A 20,696-nucleotide genomic window follows, 5' to 3' on the forward strand; every position below is an offset into this window, starting at 1 on the left:
CTGGATTATTGCCTTTTGTCTCAGAGCTCTCTTAGTTCTGCACTTGAGTTGATCTGCCCAAATTGCAAGTCTTTGAAGCTTTCTGTATTGGGCTTCTTAGAGTAATTGTTTTAGAAAAAGAAAAAAGGATTAAAAAAAAAAAAAAAAAGGGCCCTCCTCAGAGATCTAATGGGTTATTGAAATGCTAAGAGACAAAGCAACCTGGGCCATTAAGGAAAGGTCCACAGGGCAGAGAGATCAGCTTTTCTTCGGGATTTGCATATGCGCCTCGGGGCCTGAGCTCTGCCCTTCCCCTTTCTATGTTCACCAGAACTCCAAAAATCCTCCGCTTTTATTTTGGAGTTTTTCGTGTTGTTTTTTTTCTATGCCTGTCTCCTCTCTGCTGGGCTGGCTGCTCACAGATTCTCTGGTGTCTGGTCTCAGTCTATCTATGGTTGGAGTTTGGCTCAGTAGAATGAGTTTCCGATAAGGGCTGCCACTGCAGTTCTCCCTTCTCTTTCCCGGAGCTGACAGCCCCTCCTCCCACGGGACTGAGCCTGGCAGGGAGGGGCACGGGTCCCCTGGCCGCAAAAACTTACAGATTTCGCTGATCTCAGCAGTTCCACGTTTTCATGAGTGTTGTATGAAGTATGCCCAAAGTCAGATTGCTCTGTGGTGTCCAGTCCACGCAGTTCCTTGCTTTCTGCCTACTTTCCTGGAGGAGTAACTAAAACATACAGCTCACCAGTCCGCCATCTTGCCCCGCCTCCCAAGCCATCTATTTCTTGGGGGTGAGGTTAGTCAGGGGAACAGAGTTATACCAATCAAAAAGGGATTAAAAAGCTAAATTGTCATTAGAACTATATGTCTTACTTGGATTTATCTTAATTGGGGCTTTCCTAGTGCTTTATTCATTCATTCATTTATTCAACAATTTTTAATAATTGAATATTGAATTTTTATTGTGTGCTAGTCTTCTTGCTAAGGGCTGATGAAAGGAAACTCTTTGCCCAGTTTCTCCAATTTGCCTTGAAGTTTCTTTCCCTTCTTTTCATTAATAATCATTAATTATTAATAACCCTTCTCTAAAATCCCTAAACATTTTGAGATCTCTTGCTCCTGTGTTCTTTTTACAGTGTCACCATCATCCACCAGTCGCCAAATATGAAAACCAGGAGTAACTTCATACCCTTCTTTCCTTTTCTTTTCAATTTGTCACCACATCCTACCAATTTTACTTACTGATTATTTCTTAAACCCCATTTTAACACCTCATTATCTCCTTGGAAGGCTTATATCACAAGAGTTACTTGACCTCACTATATCTTGAGACATGTCCACCTTAGTCCCATCCATATAAATACTATGCCAATGCTATTTGCCAACGTAAAACCCAGTACCTGTCTCTTCATTATGTATATTAAAGTTCAAGTTCCTACAAGTGTATACTAGGTCTTAAACAATCTAACCTCTTGCTTACCTCTCTAACTTTATCTGTCACCACCCCTTCTCTTGAAGTTTTTATCCAGAAATCTGAATTGCTTGTAGTTTCACACTGTGCCATGATGTTTCTTTTCTCTCTGTTTCCTCCCCTCCTCAATTTATCTAGTTTATTCCTACTCCTCTTTTAAATTAAGCCCAAGCATTTCTTCCAAGATTCGTCTCTCAATGGTCTTTTCCCTGTTCCATCCTCTGCCATCAGACTGGGTGGTTGCTCCTTTTCTGTGATTCATAGAGTCTGCAAACACATTATTAATGCCCTTCACATTTTTCTTTTGCACTAGAGAATGAGCCCTTTGAAGTTAGGGAAAGCTCTTATTCATCTTTATGTCCTCAGTCTTCATTCCAGTCCTGGGACATAATTGACCCTCGTTGAAGACTATTTATATCAATAATTTAATCAGTTTGATGTTACCTAAGAGTTGAGTCTCCAGACACAAGAAGAGGTCTCCAAAGAGAAATGCCAATAAAGAGATCTACATCCTGGAACATATCCTTGGACCAACTATAGTAACTCTTCCTTAGATGATGAAGTTTGTGACAATAAAAGGCAATATTCCCTTTACTATCATTGCAAAAGTAAACAGGATAACTATTTCTCTTACTGACTGTACACCTGAAAGAAACTCCCTGGAAAGAAAAATATATGATATTTGTGATTTAAAAGATAGAGACCAATTAACATCTTTCCCATTGTATCTGGTAAACACTGAATTACATCAGGGCCCAAACAGGGCTGTATAGCAGAGTGCTGGCAGAGATTAGTGGTGCTTTTCTCCTGTTTTGTTTACCATAATGAACTGGTCAATAAACATCACAAATTGTTTATCTATATAAATCTTGACAGATTACTCTTTATGAAATCCATTTAGCAAGTGAGGTTTTCCCATAAGGATGAAAAATGAAGATTTTAAACAGATTGCGGGAGAAGCTCTGGCTGTACCTAGAGAGTCAGTGCAATAAAGGTTCCTTTATATTAATATTACAAAAACCATTTATCCTGGCAAAATCAATATCACAATTCATCTTAGTTTGGTATTTCCCTTTCTAAGTTTAAAATGTCTTTCCCTTTATTCTGTATAATTTTGTTTCAATAAATGCAAAGTATATTTCATTTAGGAGATACTCTTGAGGAGGGATCACTTATAAAATGACATCAAACTTCTGGCTTATTTGCTAAAGAGTCTTGGAAATGTTTTAAATTATATTTGAGTGGTTGAGAAATTTACAGGAATCGTTTTACTTAAACCTTAATTACAAAATTATCTCCAGTGTCTTTTGGGCTAGAGACAAAGTGCAGCATGCAGAAAAGTCTCCTTCTTTGAACTTCATTTAGGCAAAATTTCCTTACTGAAATCAAGCAATTATAACAAGTCAGGTAAGTTAGAGACAACAATGGCTGGGATTAGAGACCGTAAAATCAGGAAGAGTTACATTTAATTACTCAAAACATTGCATGCTTTCCTTAGAAGTGATTTATTTATTTCATTTGGATGTAGAACTTAATATCCCATGTATATTGACAGCACTGACTTAGAGTTATCTGTGTAGCAGTTGGCTGGAAGAAAATAGACTACATAAAGGAAAGGAATTATGTTATATACTGGAAACTATTACTCTGAATGTACTGTATGTAAAATAAGTATGATTGTCTCACGAGTGAATGGCAATAAAAACTGAAATACTCAAGAGACATTTATTCATGAGTGTCATAGCGATATATATATATGCATTGGGAAAAGCTTGCCTCTTATTGTTTATGCTCAACAATATTTTATTAAAAGCCTACAATGATATACTCTAAGTAATAGCATAAAATGAAATTAAGAGCAAATCTAATATTTCATTGCTTCTGTAATTCCATTTTAATTTAATACATAATTTCTTCAGCTCTAGTACTAAGTAGCCTTAACAAAGCATTTAATGGTTGAAATGGACTTCTGATGCAATGTCTATAGATGAAGGAACTAATATAGTTGTTTGTTGGGGGGAAATGTCCTTTTATACCATAAAAAGGACAAGCTACAGTATTGTGGTTTTCAAGAAAAACTGTACTTTATTTATTCCCAAAAGGATATTAGTCCATAAAACAAATTTGTAGCTTATTTAGCAGCTTTAGCTTTTATCAGCCTTTTTAAGGGTGTTGAATGATTACACAAGAGATCACACTGTAAAAGTTTCAGTGGTTTAAAGTAACACTATCCATTTGGTATCTTTATTAGAAAATATAGGTGAATCCATTTAATGTTGTTTAAAGTGTATCACATAGAGGGTACCTGTTTAAAGGTAGATAGTCCTCTTACATGTGTTGTTTTTACTTCTCTGATGCCAGAACTGTGGATTCTAATCAGTGCCGTTGGGGTAGGTTAAGTCTTTGAATAATTCACTCTGAGGAAACATGTTTTAGTTTCTGTCATAGCAAAATGCCAGGACATTGATTTTGATATGTAACTTGGGTCCAAGAAATTTAAGTCGGAGTGAAGGAACCTCATTATATTCATGCCATTAAACATCTTTTAGTAAATCAGAATAAAGCTGTATTCTCCTACCATTATGGACGAATGAGTTTCAGATAAAACAGAATATGAAAATACAATCTATATTAAAGTACTAACAGTATTTGAATATGTCTTCCTTAAACTTTAACTCTATAGTATCTTTTTAGTGAAACTTAGTCTTTATAAAACTAAATATATAATTTCAAGATTTCTTAGGACGCGCAATGATTATCACCCCCAGTTCTCTATTTCACAACTGGATGGTTACTTAAAAAGATCTAAATTTTTAGTTAATAAGAGAATGCTTTTGTGAGAAAGCAAAATTTACAGTATTCTAATTGAACAACTAGTTATTTAAAAAAAATCCGTAAAATGTATTGTGGCAAAGAAAAAAAGAAATATAATACTTTGGACCATTAATTAATTTATGAAGAGAAGGTTTCATACCGATTTTATCTTCAGCAGAGTTTTAATAAAGACTTTCTGTTTTATTTTGCTTCTTGTTTGTTTCTTTGGCTGAAGCATCCTTTTCAATATATTGGGAAAACAGGACCGTCTCACCCTGCAATGTTATTGATAGTTAGACCTTATATTACAAATTATTAATCAAAATTCTACTCTTTGATGGTTTGTTTTGTTTTCAGATGTCAGCCTTGCAATTGTCACCCCTCAGGATCCTTGAATGAAACCTGTCACTCGGTCACAGGCCAGTGTTTCTGTAAACAATTTGTCACTGGCTCAAAGTGTGATGCTTGTGTTCCCAGCGCAAGCCATTTGGATGTCAACAATCAATTAGGTTGCAGCACAAGTAAGTGAACTCTGTCTCAGTGCTGGTTTATGAAGCAACATCATACAGGGAAGAGTGTCTTGTTCACTTTCTCTACTTGGATCCCATCAGGAAGGTTTAAGTACAATGTGGAGAAGTTGGGTGAGAAAATTAAAAGAAAAATGTTACATTAAATGAAACTTCTGTTCTTTTTCCTTGATTAGATAATTGAAAATGATGATATGATTATGTTCCTAGAGGGAAATTCACAATGGTTTATTGGAATGAAATTACCAATAAGGTGACCCAAGTCCTGGTTTTCCCTGAACATGCTACTTTCAGTGCTAAAATCAGGACAGTACTGGGTAAACACAGATGATTGGTCACTCTACCACCCAAGGACATTACCATGTATGATACATGTAAGATTTTCATAGTCTCCTAACCCCAGAACTTTATGGACACTGTGCTACTATTAGTTGTTTATTATTACCATAGTAATTATTATCATTATTTATCACAACATACTGCTTATTCCTATATTTGATATTCATTTCTTTCTGATTTAAGTTGTATTAGTTGTTGAAACATTGTTCACATTAATGTCTTAAATATCTTGAAGCCAAAGATTATATCTTGGTATAAGTACAAATGATGCAACACCATTCTCCAGTGCCTTGAATTGACCTCTCAAGGTAATATGCATTCCTACTATTTCATAACATATTGAAGATTTCTTTATATTTACCTCAAGATTGTATATCCTTTCATTTTCCAGAATTCCTAAGAAATGCCTGCTGGGGAACATGTGGTAAGGAGCCCTCTCAGTGTAGTGTGCAATACATATTATTGTGTTGTCCTGAGATGGTCTTGAGTCACAATGCTAGGAAATGCCACAAGTCCTGACAGTTCATCACAAACCTGGAATTGTGCTATCTACATTTAAGGGAGGGAGAGAAATAAGTAACTGAATACTGGCTCCACAGAAACTGTACTAGGTTTTGAGGTAATGGAAGGCAGAGTGCAGCCAGTGATTAACATGACATGTTTAGATTTTATATCGGTGTTTCTTCGGTATCTTATGTTTCACCCTAGCAACTAGGTTTTAGTATATGTCATCTGCAAAGTAAAACTCTCAGTATTTATGCTTTGCTTGGGAAAGGACTATCATAATTGCCTCTGAATATAAATATAGTCTAAGCACAAATTGGATTTCATTGGGCATTTAATTAATATTTGTTATTCATTGATTAGCTATGCATTTTATTGATTTTTGTGCAACACAAATTCCAGTACATTCCTTTTAGATGTGAGTTATAGAATATCAAATCATCTGTAATAGAATAGCATTGCATACAACATACCTAGACTTAGTGAGTTCTGATTGGTTCTGCCACTAATTTTGTGAGAAAATATTGGTATCTGCTTCACTTTTTGTTCCTCTTCTTGCACCTATGACAATGTCTAGGAATTATGCCTTGGGCAAAACTGTATAGTCTAGTCACTGGAAACCTGGCCTACATTTCTTAGTAATGGGTGACATTTACTTCTATATTAAATTTTTCCTTCTCTGGACTAACCATTCTTGGTCTTTGCAAATACATCCTAATTATTCTTCCCTGGATATATTCATTTTGATTTTTCTGACCCTTTAAAATTTCGATTCTTGGTATTGAACTCATTCCTTCTACTGCTTGTTGTTACTGCTGTTTTAGGTTTGTGCTTAACAAACCTTTATAAAACACTATGCAAAGTTAGAAGTTCGGCATCAGCCTAGGTAATTCATTAAAACACAATTAGATAGGATTCCTACCTCCAAAGCAACTCAAAACAGTCTCTAAGAGTGATGGGCACACTGATGATAAAAGGGAGTGGTTAAGGGAAGCGGGCAAGTGATAACTGTGGGATAACTGCGAAGGGAGCCATCTTATTTCCTGCTCTACCCTAATTTTCACTTTATACTTGCTTTTTATCCTAGCAACAGCCAGAAAATCCAGCTTCAAAAGGGAGGACACCATTGAAAGAAATGTAGTGCTATCTATTGTGGAAACTGTGAACTACCTCAGGCTAGTATTTTGCCCAGTGTTGACCAATGTCAAAGACCAGTGCTTCTCGTGAAGAGTTAAAATGTCTCATGGTGCCCCTCCACAGGGTTTGGGAACCATGAGATTATAACTATTATTACCTTTCCCCCTTCCCTAGAGACCACTGACAATATTATAGCAGTACCATCTGTGATTTTTTTGGCAGGGTTTGGGGCTGGGGTGGATGGGAACCTTGAGATATTTCCAAAGTCCACAAGACTTCAAATAATGTAGCTAGAAGTTATCTTTTAATATAATCACATATCATGTGATTAACTTCTTTCCTATGTGTTTCATACTCTCCAATCTGGTAGTCATTCTCCTTGTTAGGAAGGAAAGAAGCAAAACAGGAATTAAATAGATCTGCTTTCTATAAGCTCTCCTACTGAGTGACATTCCAATTTACCCTAGACTTCTGACTGTAAATTTAACTAAACACACACACATACAGTGCTGCTTCTAACCAGCCAAACCTCATTCATGTTTAAGATTTCTTGACAATGTTCTTTTATGTTTATCTTTGTTTTTAATCCATCTTTTCATCATTCAAATTTTTCTTTATACTTATCAGATAACCTCTTATAGCTCTCTCTTTTTTAGAACAGATTTATTGAATTATTATTTTTACATATCATAAATTCATCTTAAGTATACAGTTTGATGAAATTTAGTAAATTTATAGTTGTACAAACATCACTATAATCTAGGTTTAGAACACTTTTATCAGTCTAAAAAAGTTCCTCTGTGCCCATTTCTAGTCAATTCCCACTATTACTTCTAGACCCAAGCAACCAGTTATCTGTTTTTTTGATCCTATGATTTTACCTTTTCTGGAAATTTTATATAAATGAAATCATATAATACTTATTTAGGTTTTTTTTTTGTTTTTTTTGTTTTTTTTTAATGCAATTTTATTGAGATTTATTCACATACCATAAAATCATCCAAAGTGTACAATCTGTTATTCACAGTATCATATGATTGTGCATTCATCACCACAGCCAAATTTTTTAACATTTTCATTACTCCAAGAAATAAAAATAAGAATAAAAATAAACATAAAAGTAAAAAAGAACACCCAAAACTTCTTATACTCCTTTCCCCTCTATTATTTATTTACTTTTTGTCCCCCTTTTTCCTACTCATCTGTCCATACACCAGAAAGTGGGTATGGGACGCAAGGTTTTCACAATCACACAGTCATCTGTGTGGGCTACACAGTTATGCGATCGTCTTCAAGAATCAAGGATACTGGATTACAGTTCCACAGTTTCAGGTATTTCCTCCTAGCTATTTGAATACACTAAAAACTAAAAAGGGATATCTATATAATGCATAAGAATAACCTCCAGAATGACCTCTGAATTCCATTTGAAATCTCTCATCCACCAAAACTTTATTTTGTTTCATTTTGCTTCCCCCTTTTGGTCAAGGAGATTCTCTCAATCTCATGATGCCAGGTCCAGGTTCATCCCCAGGAATCATGTCCCACGTTGCCAGGGAGTTTTACACCCCTCAGAGTCATATCCCATGTTGGGGGGGGAGGGCATGGGTTTACCTGCAGTGCTGGCTTAGAGAGAGAGGCCACATCTGAGCAATAAAAGAGGTTCTCTTGGGGTGATTCTTAGGGACAATTATAAGTAGGCTTAGCCTCTCCTTTGCAGTAACAACCTTCCTGAGTTCAAGCCCCAAGATCGAGGGACTGGCCTGCTACAATGGTAGCCCCAGTGCTTGCAAGAATATCAGGAATTCCCCAGGTAGGGAAGTTTAATATTTCCAATTTTCCCCAGTCTCTTAAGGGGGCTTTGCAAATACTTTTTATTCTCTGCCCAAATTATTCTTGGATGTATCGGGGTTTCATACTAACCTGTACGAACCAACCAGTTTTCACTCCCTATTTAGGGTCCATGTAATTATAGTGTTTTGAGTAAACCAACCATACAAGTTACATTATATAGCATGCAACAGAAGATAATAGATTTTCCACCAAATAAACATCTATGACTTTGGTCTCACAAGTTGAAGTTTTAAAACACATTATCATCCTTTTCCCTTTAGTCTACTTTACCTTACTCCTAACCAAGTCCATTTTGTTCCTATCTCTAATTAAAGTTTGATCTCTTTCTTCAGCTTCTGTAACATTTGCTGTATGGGGTATGTTGACATTCATAGTAGCTACCAAACTCTGGCTCTGAGTCTCAGGTGTCTACATAGACACCTGAAGTTCCAGGGACCAACCAGTTTATACATAAACAGCTCATCATCTCAGAATTTAGAAATAACCATTAACACTCATGAACGGATGTGATTGCTATAAAAGCTTACAATCTAGGAAACTTTATCCCTGATAACCTATGCTCTCAAATTCAATTCTCAGAGTTTGCACATTATAGTTAGTCCATTTTAGTGAGGCGTTACGTTTGTCTTTTTGATTCTGACTGATTTCACTCAACATGCTATCCTCAGTGTCCATTCACTTAGTTGCATACTTCACAACTTCTTCTTGCCGCCACTCAATATTCCATTGTATGTGTATATGACAGTTCACCATTCCATTTATTGGTCAGTGACCCTTAGTTTACCTCCATCCATTGTGAATCATGAATACTGCCACGATAAACACCAGTGTGCCATGTCCATTCGTGTCCCTGCTCTCAGTTCTTCCAATTATATACCCAATAATGGGGTTGCAGGGCCATATGACAACCCCATAGTTAGCTTCCTGTGAAACTCCCACACTGTCCTCCAGATAGGCTACACCATTCTACTTACCTACCAACAGTGAATAGGTACATCCCTCTCTCCACATTTTCCCCAGCACTTGTATCCCTCTATTTTCCAAACAGTTTTATACACACACCATACAATCCATTCTAAGTAAACAGTCAGTGATTCCTGGTGGTATAATCACATAATTATGCATTCAGCATCACACTGTATATGAGGACATTTCCATTTCTTCAACAAAGAAAGAGGAAAAGGAGAAAATAAATGAAGAATAAAAATATAAAAGATAGAAGAAAAACAAAAATAAATTAAAATACAATGAAAAGGCCAAACAACACCACCACCACCAAGAATCACTCCCTTATATCCCCCCTTATAGGCATTTAGCTTTAGTATACTGCCTTTGTTACAGTTAATGGAAGCATCTTACAATGTTGCCATTAACTATAGACTCTAGTTTGCATTGATTGTATTTTCCCCCATACCATCCAATTTTCAACAGCTTGCAGTGTTAACATTCATTTGTTCTCCCTCTTTTAAAAACATTCTTATATTTGTACATTTAATCACCATCATTGACCGCTCTAGGTTTTGCTAAGTTGTAAAATCCCAGTCTGTATCTACTATCTTTCATTCTGCTGTCATACATGCCCCTAGCCTTCTGCTTTCAACCATACTCACACTCATCTTTGTTCAGAGTACTTACGATATTGTGCTGCCATCACACATATTATGTTATCCATTTCTGGATCTATAGAATCAATTTTGTTGAACTTTATGTACTCCTTCAGCATCAAATGCCCATTTTCTAAGTTCTTTCCATCTCCTGGGAACCTGTGTTCTCAACTTTAACTCTCAAATTTCACTCATCAATGTTATTTCATATTAGTGAGTCCATAGAGTATCCATCCTTTTGTTTCTGGTTAATTTCACTCAATGTAATATCTACTCTCTACCATTTTATCTTTTGGATTTTATATGTTGTATCTTATTTTTATATTTTCTCTCTCTTTTTACTCTTACTAATGGTCTTCATTTCTACTCTCTTTTCCAAACCTCTCTCCTGTCTTTTCCTATCTGCTTGTAATGTTCCCTTTAGTATTTTTTATAGAGCAGATGGGATTCTCCATTCTACTTACCTACCAACAGTGAATAGGTTCACAAACTATCTCAGTGTCTGTTTGTCTGAAAATATTTTAAACTCTCCCTCATTTTAGAAGGACAGTTTTGCTGGATATAGAATTGTTGGTTGGCAGTTTTTCTCTTTCAGTATCTTAAATATATCATGCCACTGCCTTCTCGCCTCCATGGTTTCTACAGAGAAATCCACGCATAGTCTTATCGAGCTTCCTTTGTATGTGATGGATCACTTTTCTCTTACTGCTTTCAGAATTCTCTCTTTGTCGTTGACATTTGATAATCTGATTATTATGTCTCTTGGAGTAGGTATATTTAGATTTATTCTGTTTGGGGTACGCTGAGCTTCTTGGGTCTGTAGTTTTATGTCTTTCATAAGAGATGGGAAGTTTTCCAGTGATTATTTCCTCCATTATTCTTTTTGCCCCCTTTCCCATCTCTTCTCCTTCTTGGACACCCATGATACATATATTCATGCACTTCATGTTGTCATTCAGTTCCCTGAGACCCTGCTTATATTTTTCCATTATTTTCCCTATCTGTTCTTTTTTGTGTAGGATTTCAGATGTTCTGTCCTCTAGTTCCTGAATTCTTCTTCTGCCTCTTCAGATCTGCTGTTGTATGTCTTTATTTTGTTTTTCATCTCTTCTATTATGCCTTTCATTCTGATAAGTTTTGCCATTTGTTTTTTCAAATTTTCAGGTTCTTCCTTGTTAGTCCAATATCTTCTTTATATCTTTAATCTCTTTTGCCATCTTCCCTCAACTCATTGACTTGGTTTTTGAATTGATTTAGCATATTTGTTTGAAGATCTTTAGTTAGTCATTTCAACTCTTGTATCTCATTTGAAGTAGAAGTTTGTTCCTTTGATTGGGCCATTTCTTCATTTTTTCTAGTGTGGTTCATAATTTTCTTTTGTCTAGTCATCTGGTTTCCTTGATTACCCCAGTCTGATTTTCCCAGACCAGACAGGCCCAGGTCTCAGGAAGAAGGTGTAATGAGCATCAAGTTTCCAATCCTTATGCTGCAATTTCAGCCATTTCACACATTCCAGACTGGTGTACGATGTTTGTCCATTCACCAATGCCCACCCCTCCCCGCCAACAGTTGTTCCAGACTTATTTACTAGGTGTTCCTGGCTATATGCTAGTTGTTTCAGAGAACTAACTAAATTACAGATCTCCCTATGCCACCATATTGCGCCACCTCTCCTTTATTTAGTTTTTTTGGGGTCTTTTTTCACTTAGCATAATGTCTTTGAGAATCAGCCATATTGTTGCCTGTCTCAGTAGTTCATTCCTTTTAATTTCTGAGGAGTACTCCATTTTCTGGATACACCATATTTTGTTTATCCATTGATTATTTAAAGGGTGTATAGATTGTTTCCAGTGTTTGGCTGTTATGATAATCCTTCTGTGAACATATCTGTGCAAGTCTTTATGTAGACATATGTTTTGAAATCTTTGGGAATAAAAAAGGCATGTTTGTACAGTAAGTTTATTTTTAACTTTTTTCAAAACTGCCAAACTATTTTCCCATGTGGCTATAACTGGTTTACTTTCTTACCAGCCATGAGTGAGAGTTCTAACTTCTCTGTGGCCTTGGCAGCCATTGGCATTGGCTCTATTTCATTGTGGCCATTTAGTAAGTGTGTAGCGGTATCTCATTGTGGTTTGAATTTGTATTTCCCTAATGACTAAGGGTGTTGAGCATCTATTTATGTGCTTATTTGTCATTTATGTATTTTCTTTGGTTAAGTGTCTTTCAGATCTTTTGCCCATGTTTTAGTTGAGTTGCATGTCTTCTTATTGAGTAAAAGTGTTCTTTATTTGAGATAAAAATATGTAAAATTTTTGTAAATATGTTTACAAATAATCCCATCCTGTGGATTATCTTTTCATCTTCTTAATGGTATGCTTTAAAGAACAAAAATTTTTAATTTTGATGAAGTCTAATTTACCAAATTTTTCTTGTATGGATCATACTTTTTGGGTCCTAAGAAATCTTTGCTTGACCAATGTAGTGAAGATTTTCTTCTATTGTGTTAGGTTTGAGGTAAGTTTCTAAGTCTTTTTTATTTTTTGCATATTGTTATTCAAATATTCTGACATCATTTGTTGAAATGGCTATCTTTTCTTCTATTGAATTGTCCAGGCACCTATGTCAATTCTATGGCTTTCTCATTTCTTGGATCTCCCTGTTTATTTCCTGGTATTTTCACGCTTATCCCACTTGGGAGTGCATCCTCAGTTTAGCAAAGCTGTGGATTTTCCTCATTTGTTCCCAGTTGATTTTGATACTCTTAGGCAATCAAGCTGTGGATTTTTAACCCCAATCCAAATCAAGTCAGTCCCTCTCTGGTACCAAAAGTACAGATATTTTTAGCCAGCCCTTCTCTGTTAAAAGTAACATATTCACCTATGGAACAAGACAAATTGAATCAGCCCTAGACAAAAAGGCCACAGATTCCAGCTGTTTCTACTCAAAACTCCAGTAGTTTTTCAATAATAAATGGTTTGTAACTTAATTTGTTGACTGCTCTTTGGTCAGTTTTGATGGTTATCTGACAAGTTTGTCCAGTTTTATATCACCAAACTCTTCATGCTGCTATAACTAGATACCACAATTTCCTTTTTCTTTTTAAATATGGTTCTTTGTATAGTTTCAATCAGTTTAAATTTATTGAGACTTGTTTTGTGACCCAACATGTGGTCTATTTTGTAGAGTGATCCTGTGTACTTGAGAAGAATGTGTATCCTGCTTTATTGGGGTGCACTGTTAGGTATAAGTGTGTTAGGTCGAATTCATTTATCATATTATTCAAGCTCTTTTTTTCCTTATTGATCTTCCATATAGATATTCTATCTATTTTGATGAGAGTGGTATATTGAAGTCTCCAAGTATTATTGTTGAGACATCTGTTTGTCCCTTCAGTTCTGCTAGTGCGTGCCATGTATTCTGGGGCACCACAGATATGTGTATAAATATTTATGGTTACTATTTCTTCTGGTGGATTGACCCTTTTATTAACATATAGTGTCCTTCTTTGTCTCTCACAACAGCTTTTTGACTTAAATTTGGTTTTGTCCGATATTAATATAGCTATCTCAGCTCTTTTGGGTTACTATTTGCATGGAATATTTTTCCATCCTTTCACTTTCAGCCTATTTGTGTCTTTGGGTCTAAGGTGAGTCTCTTTTAAACAATGTATAATTGGATCATGCTTTTTTTAATCCATTCTACAAATCTGTATCTTTTAATTGGGGAGTTTATTTCAATAACTTTCAGTGTTATTATTGTAGAGGCAGTGCATACTTCAGCCATTTTGTCCTTTGGTTTTTCTATTTCTTTTTTTCTCTCTCCTTTCCTTTACTGCAACCTCCTTTTCTGTATAGTCTATCTTTTGTGATGTATCTGACTGATCCCTTTCTGATTTCTGTTCTGTATATTTTTAAAATACTTTCTTTGTGATCACCTTAGGGTTTATATTATACAACCTTTATCTGTAAACTATTAATTTGAAAAGATACCAGTTTAGCTTCAATAGCATACATGTTCTTTGCTCCCATAGCCCTCTGTTTCCCCTCTTTATGTTTTTTTGTCTCACTTTACCTCTTTATATTTCATGTTGATTATCAGGAAATAATTATTTCTCATTTCTTTGTATTCTCAACTTTATAAGAATTAAAGAGTAGAGTTATATATTGAGGATTCAGTAATATTGGATTTTGCATTTACCCTTTTAGTTACCCTTACTGTATTTCTTTACACTATTCCAAGCCACTCTCTCCTGTCTTTTGCTTTCAACCTACAAAACTCCCCCTAGTAATTCTTGTAGGGCAGCTATTTTGTTGATGAATGCTCTGTTTCCATGTATCTATGAACATTTTAAACTCCCCCTCATTTTTTAATGCACTTTTATTGAGATATAGTCACATAGCATAGAAACCATCAGAAAAATACAATCAGTGTTTCATGCTATCATCACATAGTTATGCACACAGCCCCATGATCAAATTTAGAACATTTTCGTTACTCCAGAAAAGAAATTTTAAAAAAACCTAATTCTCCCGTATTCCTTACCTGCCCCCCCCCCCCCGTATTATTGACCAATAGTATTGGTGTGGTACATTTGTTTCTGTTGATGAAAGGGCACTGAACTATTACTGTTAACTGTAGTCTGTAGTTTGTGATAGGTACGTTTTTCCCATATACCCATCTATTATTAACTTCTTATCCTAGTGTTTAATATCTGCTCTAGTTCATGGAAGAACTTTTTTATATTTGTACAGTTGATAATGGACATTGTCTACCACAACACTCACTGTGTTATAAATTCACATGTTTTAACCTCCAACTTTCCTTCTGGTGACATACATGACTCTAAACTTCCCCTTTTTACTACACTCACACTCCATTCAGTACTGTTAGTTATTCTCACAATAATGTGCTACTGCCACCTCTGTCCATTTCCAAATGTTTAAGTTCACCCTGTTAAACATTCTGTACTTATTAAGCAACTACTCCCCATTTTTTAGCCTCATTCTTATATTCTGTATAACTTATATTCTGTATTTTAATTCTATTAGTTTGCATATTATAATTAATTCATACCAGTGAGATCACAAAATATTTGTCCTTTTGCGTCTGACTAATCACTTAACATAATGTCCTCAAGGTTCATCCATATTGTCACATGCTTCAAGACTTCATTCCTTCTTACTGCTGAATAATATTCTATTGTATATGTATATACCACATTTTGTTTATCTATTCATCTGTTGATGGGCATTTGGATTGTTTCCATCTTTTAGCAATTATGAGTAATGCCACTATGAATATCACTGTGTAAATGTCTTTTTGTGTCCCGGCTTTCAGATCATCCAGGTATAACCCGAGTAATGGTTGCTGGGTCATAAGACAACTCTATATTTAGCTTTCTGAGAAACTGCCAAACCATCCTTTACCATTACTAAACCATTTTACAGTGAATAAGTGTTCCAGTTTCTCCACATCCTCTCCAACACTTGTAGTTTCCGATTTGTTTAATAGCAGCAATTCTAGTGGGTGTGAAATGATATTTCATTGTGGTTTTGATTTGTATTTCCCTAATACCTAGGGAGGCTGAGCATCTTTTCATGTGCCTCTTAGCCATAGACATTTCCTCTTTGGAGAAATGTCTATTCACGTCTTTTCACCTTTTTTTTTTAATTGGGTTGTTTGTCTTTTTATTGTTGAGTTGTAGGATTTCTTTATATATTCTGGATATCAAAACAGTATCAGATATGTGGTTTCCAAATATTTTCTCTCATTGAGTTGGTTGCCTTTTCACTCTTTTGACAAAGTCCTTTGAAGCACTGAAGTATTCAGTTTTGAGGAGTCCTATTGACCTATTTTTTTTTCTTTCATTGCCTGTGCTTTGGGTGGAAAGTCTAAGAAACTATCACCTATCACTAGATTTTGAAGATGTTTCCCTAGTTTTTCTTCTAGGAGTTTTCTGGTACTGGTTCTTATATTTAGGTCTTTGGTCCATTTTGAGTTAATTTTTGAATTGGGTGTGAGATAGAGATTCTGTTTCATTCTTTTGGTTATAGAAATCAAGTTCTCCCAGCACCATTTATTGAATAGATTGTTCTGTCCAAGTTGAATGGGCTTGGGAGCCTTATCAAAAATCAATTGAAGATAGATCTGAAAGTCTCTTTCTGAGCTTTCAATTCCATTCCATTGATAAATATATCTATCTTTATGCCAGTACCATGTCATTTTGACCATGGATTTATAATATGCTTTAAAGTCAGGAAGTGTGATACCTCCCACTTCGTTCTTTTTCAAAGCTGTTTTTAGCTGTTTGAGGCCCCATACCTTTCCAAATAAAATTAATAATTAGTTTCTCTATTTCTGCAAAATAGTCTGTTGGAATTTTGATTGGTGTTACATTGAATCTGTAGATCAGTTTGGGTAGAGTTGACATCTTAATGACATTTAGCCATCCAGTCCAAACACATGGAATGTCTTTCCATTTATTCATGTCTTTGATTTCTTTTAGCAATATTTTGTAGTTTTCTGTGTACAAGTCCTTTACATCCTTAGCCAGGTTTATTCCTAGATATTTGATTCTTTTAGGTGCTATTGTAAATGGAATTTTTTTCTTGCTTATCTCCTCGTATAGCTCGTTACTCTTGTACAGAAACACCATTGATTTTTGCATGTTGATCTTCTATCCTGCCACTTTGCTGAACTTGCTTATTGGCTCAAGTAGCTTTGCTGTCATTTTTTCTGGATTTTCTAAATATAGGATTATGTCATCTTCAGATAGCAACAGTTTTACTTCTTCCTTTTCAATTTGGGTGCCTTTTATTTCTTTTTCTTGCCTAATTTCTCTGTCTAACACTTCTAGCACATTGTTGAATAGCAGTGGTGACAGTGGGCATCCTTGTCTTGTTCCTGATCTTAGAGGGAATGCTTTCAGTCTCTCACCATTGCGTATGATGTGAACTGTGGATTTTGTTGGAGAAGTTCCCTTCAGTTCCTACTTTTGAAGTGTTTTTATCATGAAGGGATGGTGAATTTTGTCAAATGCCTCTTCTGTGTCAATCAAGATGATCATGTGGTTTTTCCCTTTAATTTTGTTAATGCGGTATATTACATTAATTGATTTTCTTTTGTTGAACCACCCTTGCATACCAGGAATAAAACCCACTTAGTCATGGTGTGTAATTCTTTTAATATGCTGTTGAAGTCTATTTGCAAGTATTTTATTGGGAATTTTTGCATCTATATTCATGAGAGAGATTGGTATGAAGTTTGCTTTTCTTATGGTATCTTTATCTGGCTTTGGTATTAGGGTAATGTTGGCTTTATAGAATGAGTCTGGTAGTGTTCCCTGTTCTTTAATTTTTTGGAAATGTTTGAGCAGGAATAGTATTAACTCTCTTTGGAATGCTTGGTAGAACTCACCTGTGAAGCCATCCAGTCCTGGGCTTTTCTTTGTTGGTAGGTTTTTGATGACTGATTTGATCTCTTTACTTGTGATTGGTTTGTTGAGGTCTTCTGTTTCTTCTTGAGTCAGTATAGGTTGCTTGTGTGTTTTCAGGAAGTTGTCCATTTCATTTAAGTTATCTAGCTTGTTGACGTACAATTGTTCATAGTAACCACTTATGATCTTTATTGTTTCCTTAAGGTCTGTGGTAATGCCCCTCTCCCCACTTTTTTCTGATTTTATTTATTCCCAGTGTCTCTTTTTGTCCTTGTCAGTCTAGCTAAAGGTTTGTTGATTTTATTGATCTTCCCGAAGAACCAACTTTTGGTTTTATTGATTCTCTCTCTATTTTTCTATTCTTCATTGCATTAATTTCTGCTCTAATTTTTGTTATTTCTTTTCTTATGCTTGCTTTGGGATTAGTTTGCTGTTCTTTCCCCAGTTTCTCCAGTTGTTCATTTGGGTCATTGATTTTAGCTCTTTCATCCATTTTAATGAAGGCATTTAGGGCTATAAATTTCCCTCTCAGCACTGCCTTTGCTGCATCCCATTAGTTTTGATATGTTGTGTTCTCATGTTCATTCATCTCAAGATATTTACTGATTTCTTTTGCAATTTCTTCTTTGACCCACTGATAATGTTTAAGAGCATGTTGTTTAACCTCCATATATTTGTGTGTTTTCCAGTTCTCCATTTGTTATTGATTTCCAGCTTCATTCCATTATGATCAGATAAGAGAGAAATTATCTTTTTATAATTTAAGTCTTTTAAAATTTATTAAGACCTGTTTTGTGCCCTAGCATATGGTCTATCCTTGAGAATGCCATGAGCACTTGAGAAGAATGTGTATCCTGCTGTTTTGGGGTGCAATGTTTTATATATATCTGTTATATCTAGTTCATTTATCACATTATTTAGATTCTCTGTTTCTTTATTGATCCTCCTGTTTAGTTGTTCTACCTGTTGGAGAGAGTGGTTTGTCGAAGTCTCCTACTATTGTGTTAGAGTCGTCTAATACTCCCTTCAGTTTTGCCAGTGTTTACCTTATGTACTTTGGGACACATTGATTAGAAGCACAGATATTTGTGATTGTTATTTCTTCTTGTTGAATTGCCCCTTCTATCACTATATAGTGTCCTTCTTTATCTCTTATAACAGTTTTGCATCTAAAGTCTATTTTGTCTGATATTATTATAGCTACCCCAGCTTTCTTTTGGTTACTGGAATATTTTTTCCCATCCTTTCACTTTCAACCTATTTGTATATTTGAGTCTAAGATTAGTCTTTTGTAAACAGCATGCAGAGGGATCATATTTGTGAATCCATTCTCCCAATCTGTGTCTTTTGATTGGGCATAAACTCCCTTCATTGTTTTTTTGTTTGTTTGTTTGTTTGTTTGTTTGTTTGTTTTAGAGCAAGTAGGTAGAAAATTTATTGAGTGTGAGTACACATACAGAGAAGGAGCATGTGGGCACTTCTGCAAGATGATAGAGGCAAGTGGATTTCTTTTAACACTATTTAGTAATACATATATATTTAAATGATTTTTATATTAAAAAGTAGTACACAAATGTACACAAAGCTTTTAAGGGTGGTTACATTGGGGAATGGATGTAAGCAGAGGTTATTTCAGTTCTGACTTGAAACTCTTCTGAAATCAGGAAAGGTCTTTCTTTCTAAAAAATGTCAAGCAAGTAAATAATGGGGGTCAACAGTTGGTGATGGTAGCACAAAAATGTTAATGTAATTAACAGCACTGAATTATATATGTGAATGTGATTAAAAGGGGAAAGTTTAGGTTGCATATTCTAGTTGTATGTTACTAGAATACAGATTTTAAAAAAAAGCAAACAGAGGCAGAACTTAACTCCTCCATGGTGGAACAATTAGAGAAAAGACAGAAAATGACCAGGACAGCAGTTCTGGGTTCATATGACTAGAGAAGGACTTCTGCATTATATAGGGAAGACCCTAACTTGACTGGAATTCTGTTTGAAGTTCTTTGATACTTTCTTCCTTTTTTTGCAGTCTGGCTTCATTTTACCATCAGACTTCAAAATCTTTAGTGAACTTTTAGATGAATGAAATCAGTGTTTGATCTTTATCTATGCTAGAGGTGCTGGTCCAGAATACAGTAGTGTGGTACTAGGTTTTAATCACAATGTTGGATTATCTTACAATACCAGGACCTGTAATGCCATCTCTTAGCCATCACCAGCCTTCACAATTTCTCTTCTTACCATTCTCTTTCTTCTGGCTAGGGCCGCGAATCAGTGGGAAAGGTCCTGACTACTCTGCTTTGTGTCTGGGACTTGCGCAGACCATGGCACCCCTGCCCCACCCCTCTCCCCGTCATTTTGAAGGACAGTTTTGCCAGATAAAGAATTTCTGGCTGGGATTTTTCTCTTTCAGTATCTTAAAGACATCATAGCACTGCTTTCTCATCTCCATGTTTTCTGATGAGAAATCAGAACTTAGTCTTATTATTTAAGGATCCGTTGTATATGACAAAATCACTTTTCTCTTGCTGCTGTCAGAATTCTCTCTTTATATTTAACATTTGACATTCTGATTAGTATGTGTCTCAGAGTAGGTCCATTAGGATTTATTCTGTTTGGAGTATGTTACGCTTCTTGGACATGTATATTTATGTCTTTCATAAGAGTTGGGAGATTTCTGGCCATTATTTCCTCAAATATTCTTTCTATCCTTTTTCTCTTCTCCTTCTGGGAGGCCCATAACATGTATGTTTATGCACTTTCTGCTGTCCCTGAAATCCCTGAGACACTGCTGAGTTTTTTTCTATTCTTTATCTGTTCTTCTGACTGTGCTTTTTCAATTGTCCTGTCTTTGAGTTCACTGATTCTTTCTTCCACCTATTCAAGTCTGTTGTTGTATGCCTCTAATGTATTTTTAATATCTATTATTGTGCTCTTCATCTCCATAATTTCTGTTACATTTCTTTTTATACTTTCATATTCTTCTTTATGCACACATGTTGTCTTCTTAATATCCTTTACCTGTAT

General features: G+C 35.4%; 1 protein-coding gene across 1 annotated transcript in view; it reads left to right on the forward strand.

The window, feature by feature from the left end:
* USH2A (usherin) overlaps positions 1–20,696 on the forward strand; it is an 891,077-nt gene that overhangs the window by 270,907 nt on the left and 599,474 nt on the right. Inside the window, 1 exon segment of the mRNA XM_037823757.1 lies at positions 4,622–4,785. Coding sequence (XP_037679685.1) covers positions 4,622–4,785 — 164 coding nt within the window.

The sequence above is a fragment of the Choloepus didactylus genome, chromosome 2 (assembly GCF_015220235.1).
Source record: "Choloepus didactylus isolate mChoDid1 chromosome 2, mChoDid1.pri, whole genome shotgun sequence".
NCBI classification, from domain to species: Eukaryota; Metazoa; Chordata; class Mammalia; order Pilosa; family Megalonychidae; genus Choloepus; species Choloepus didactylus.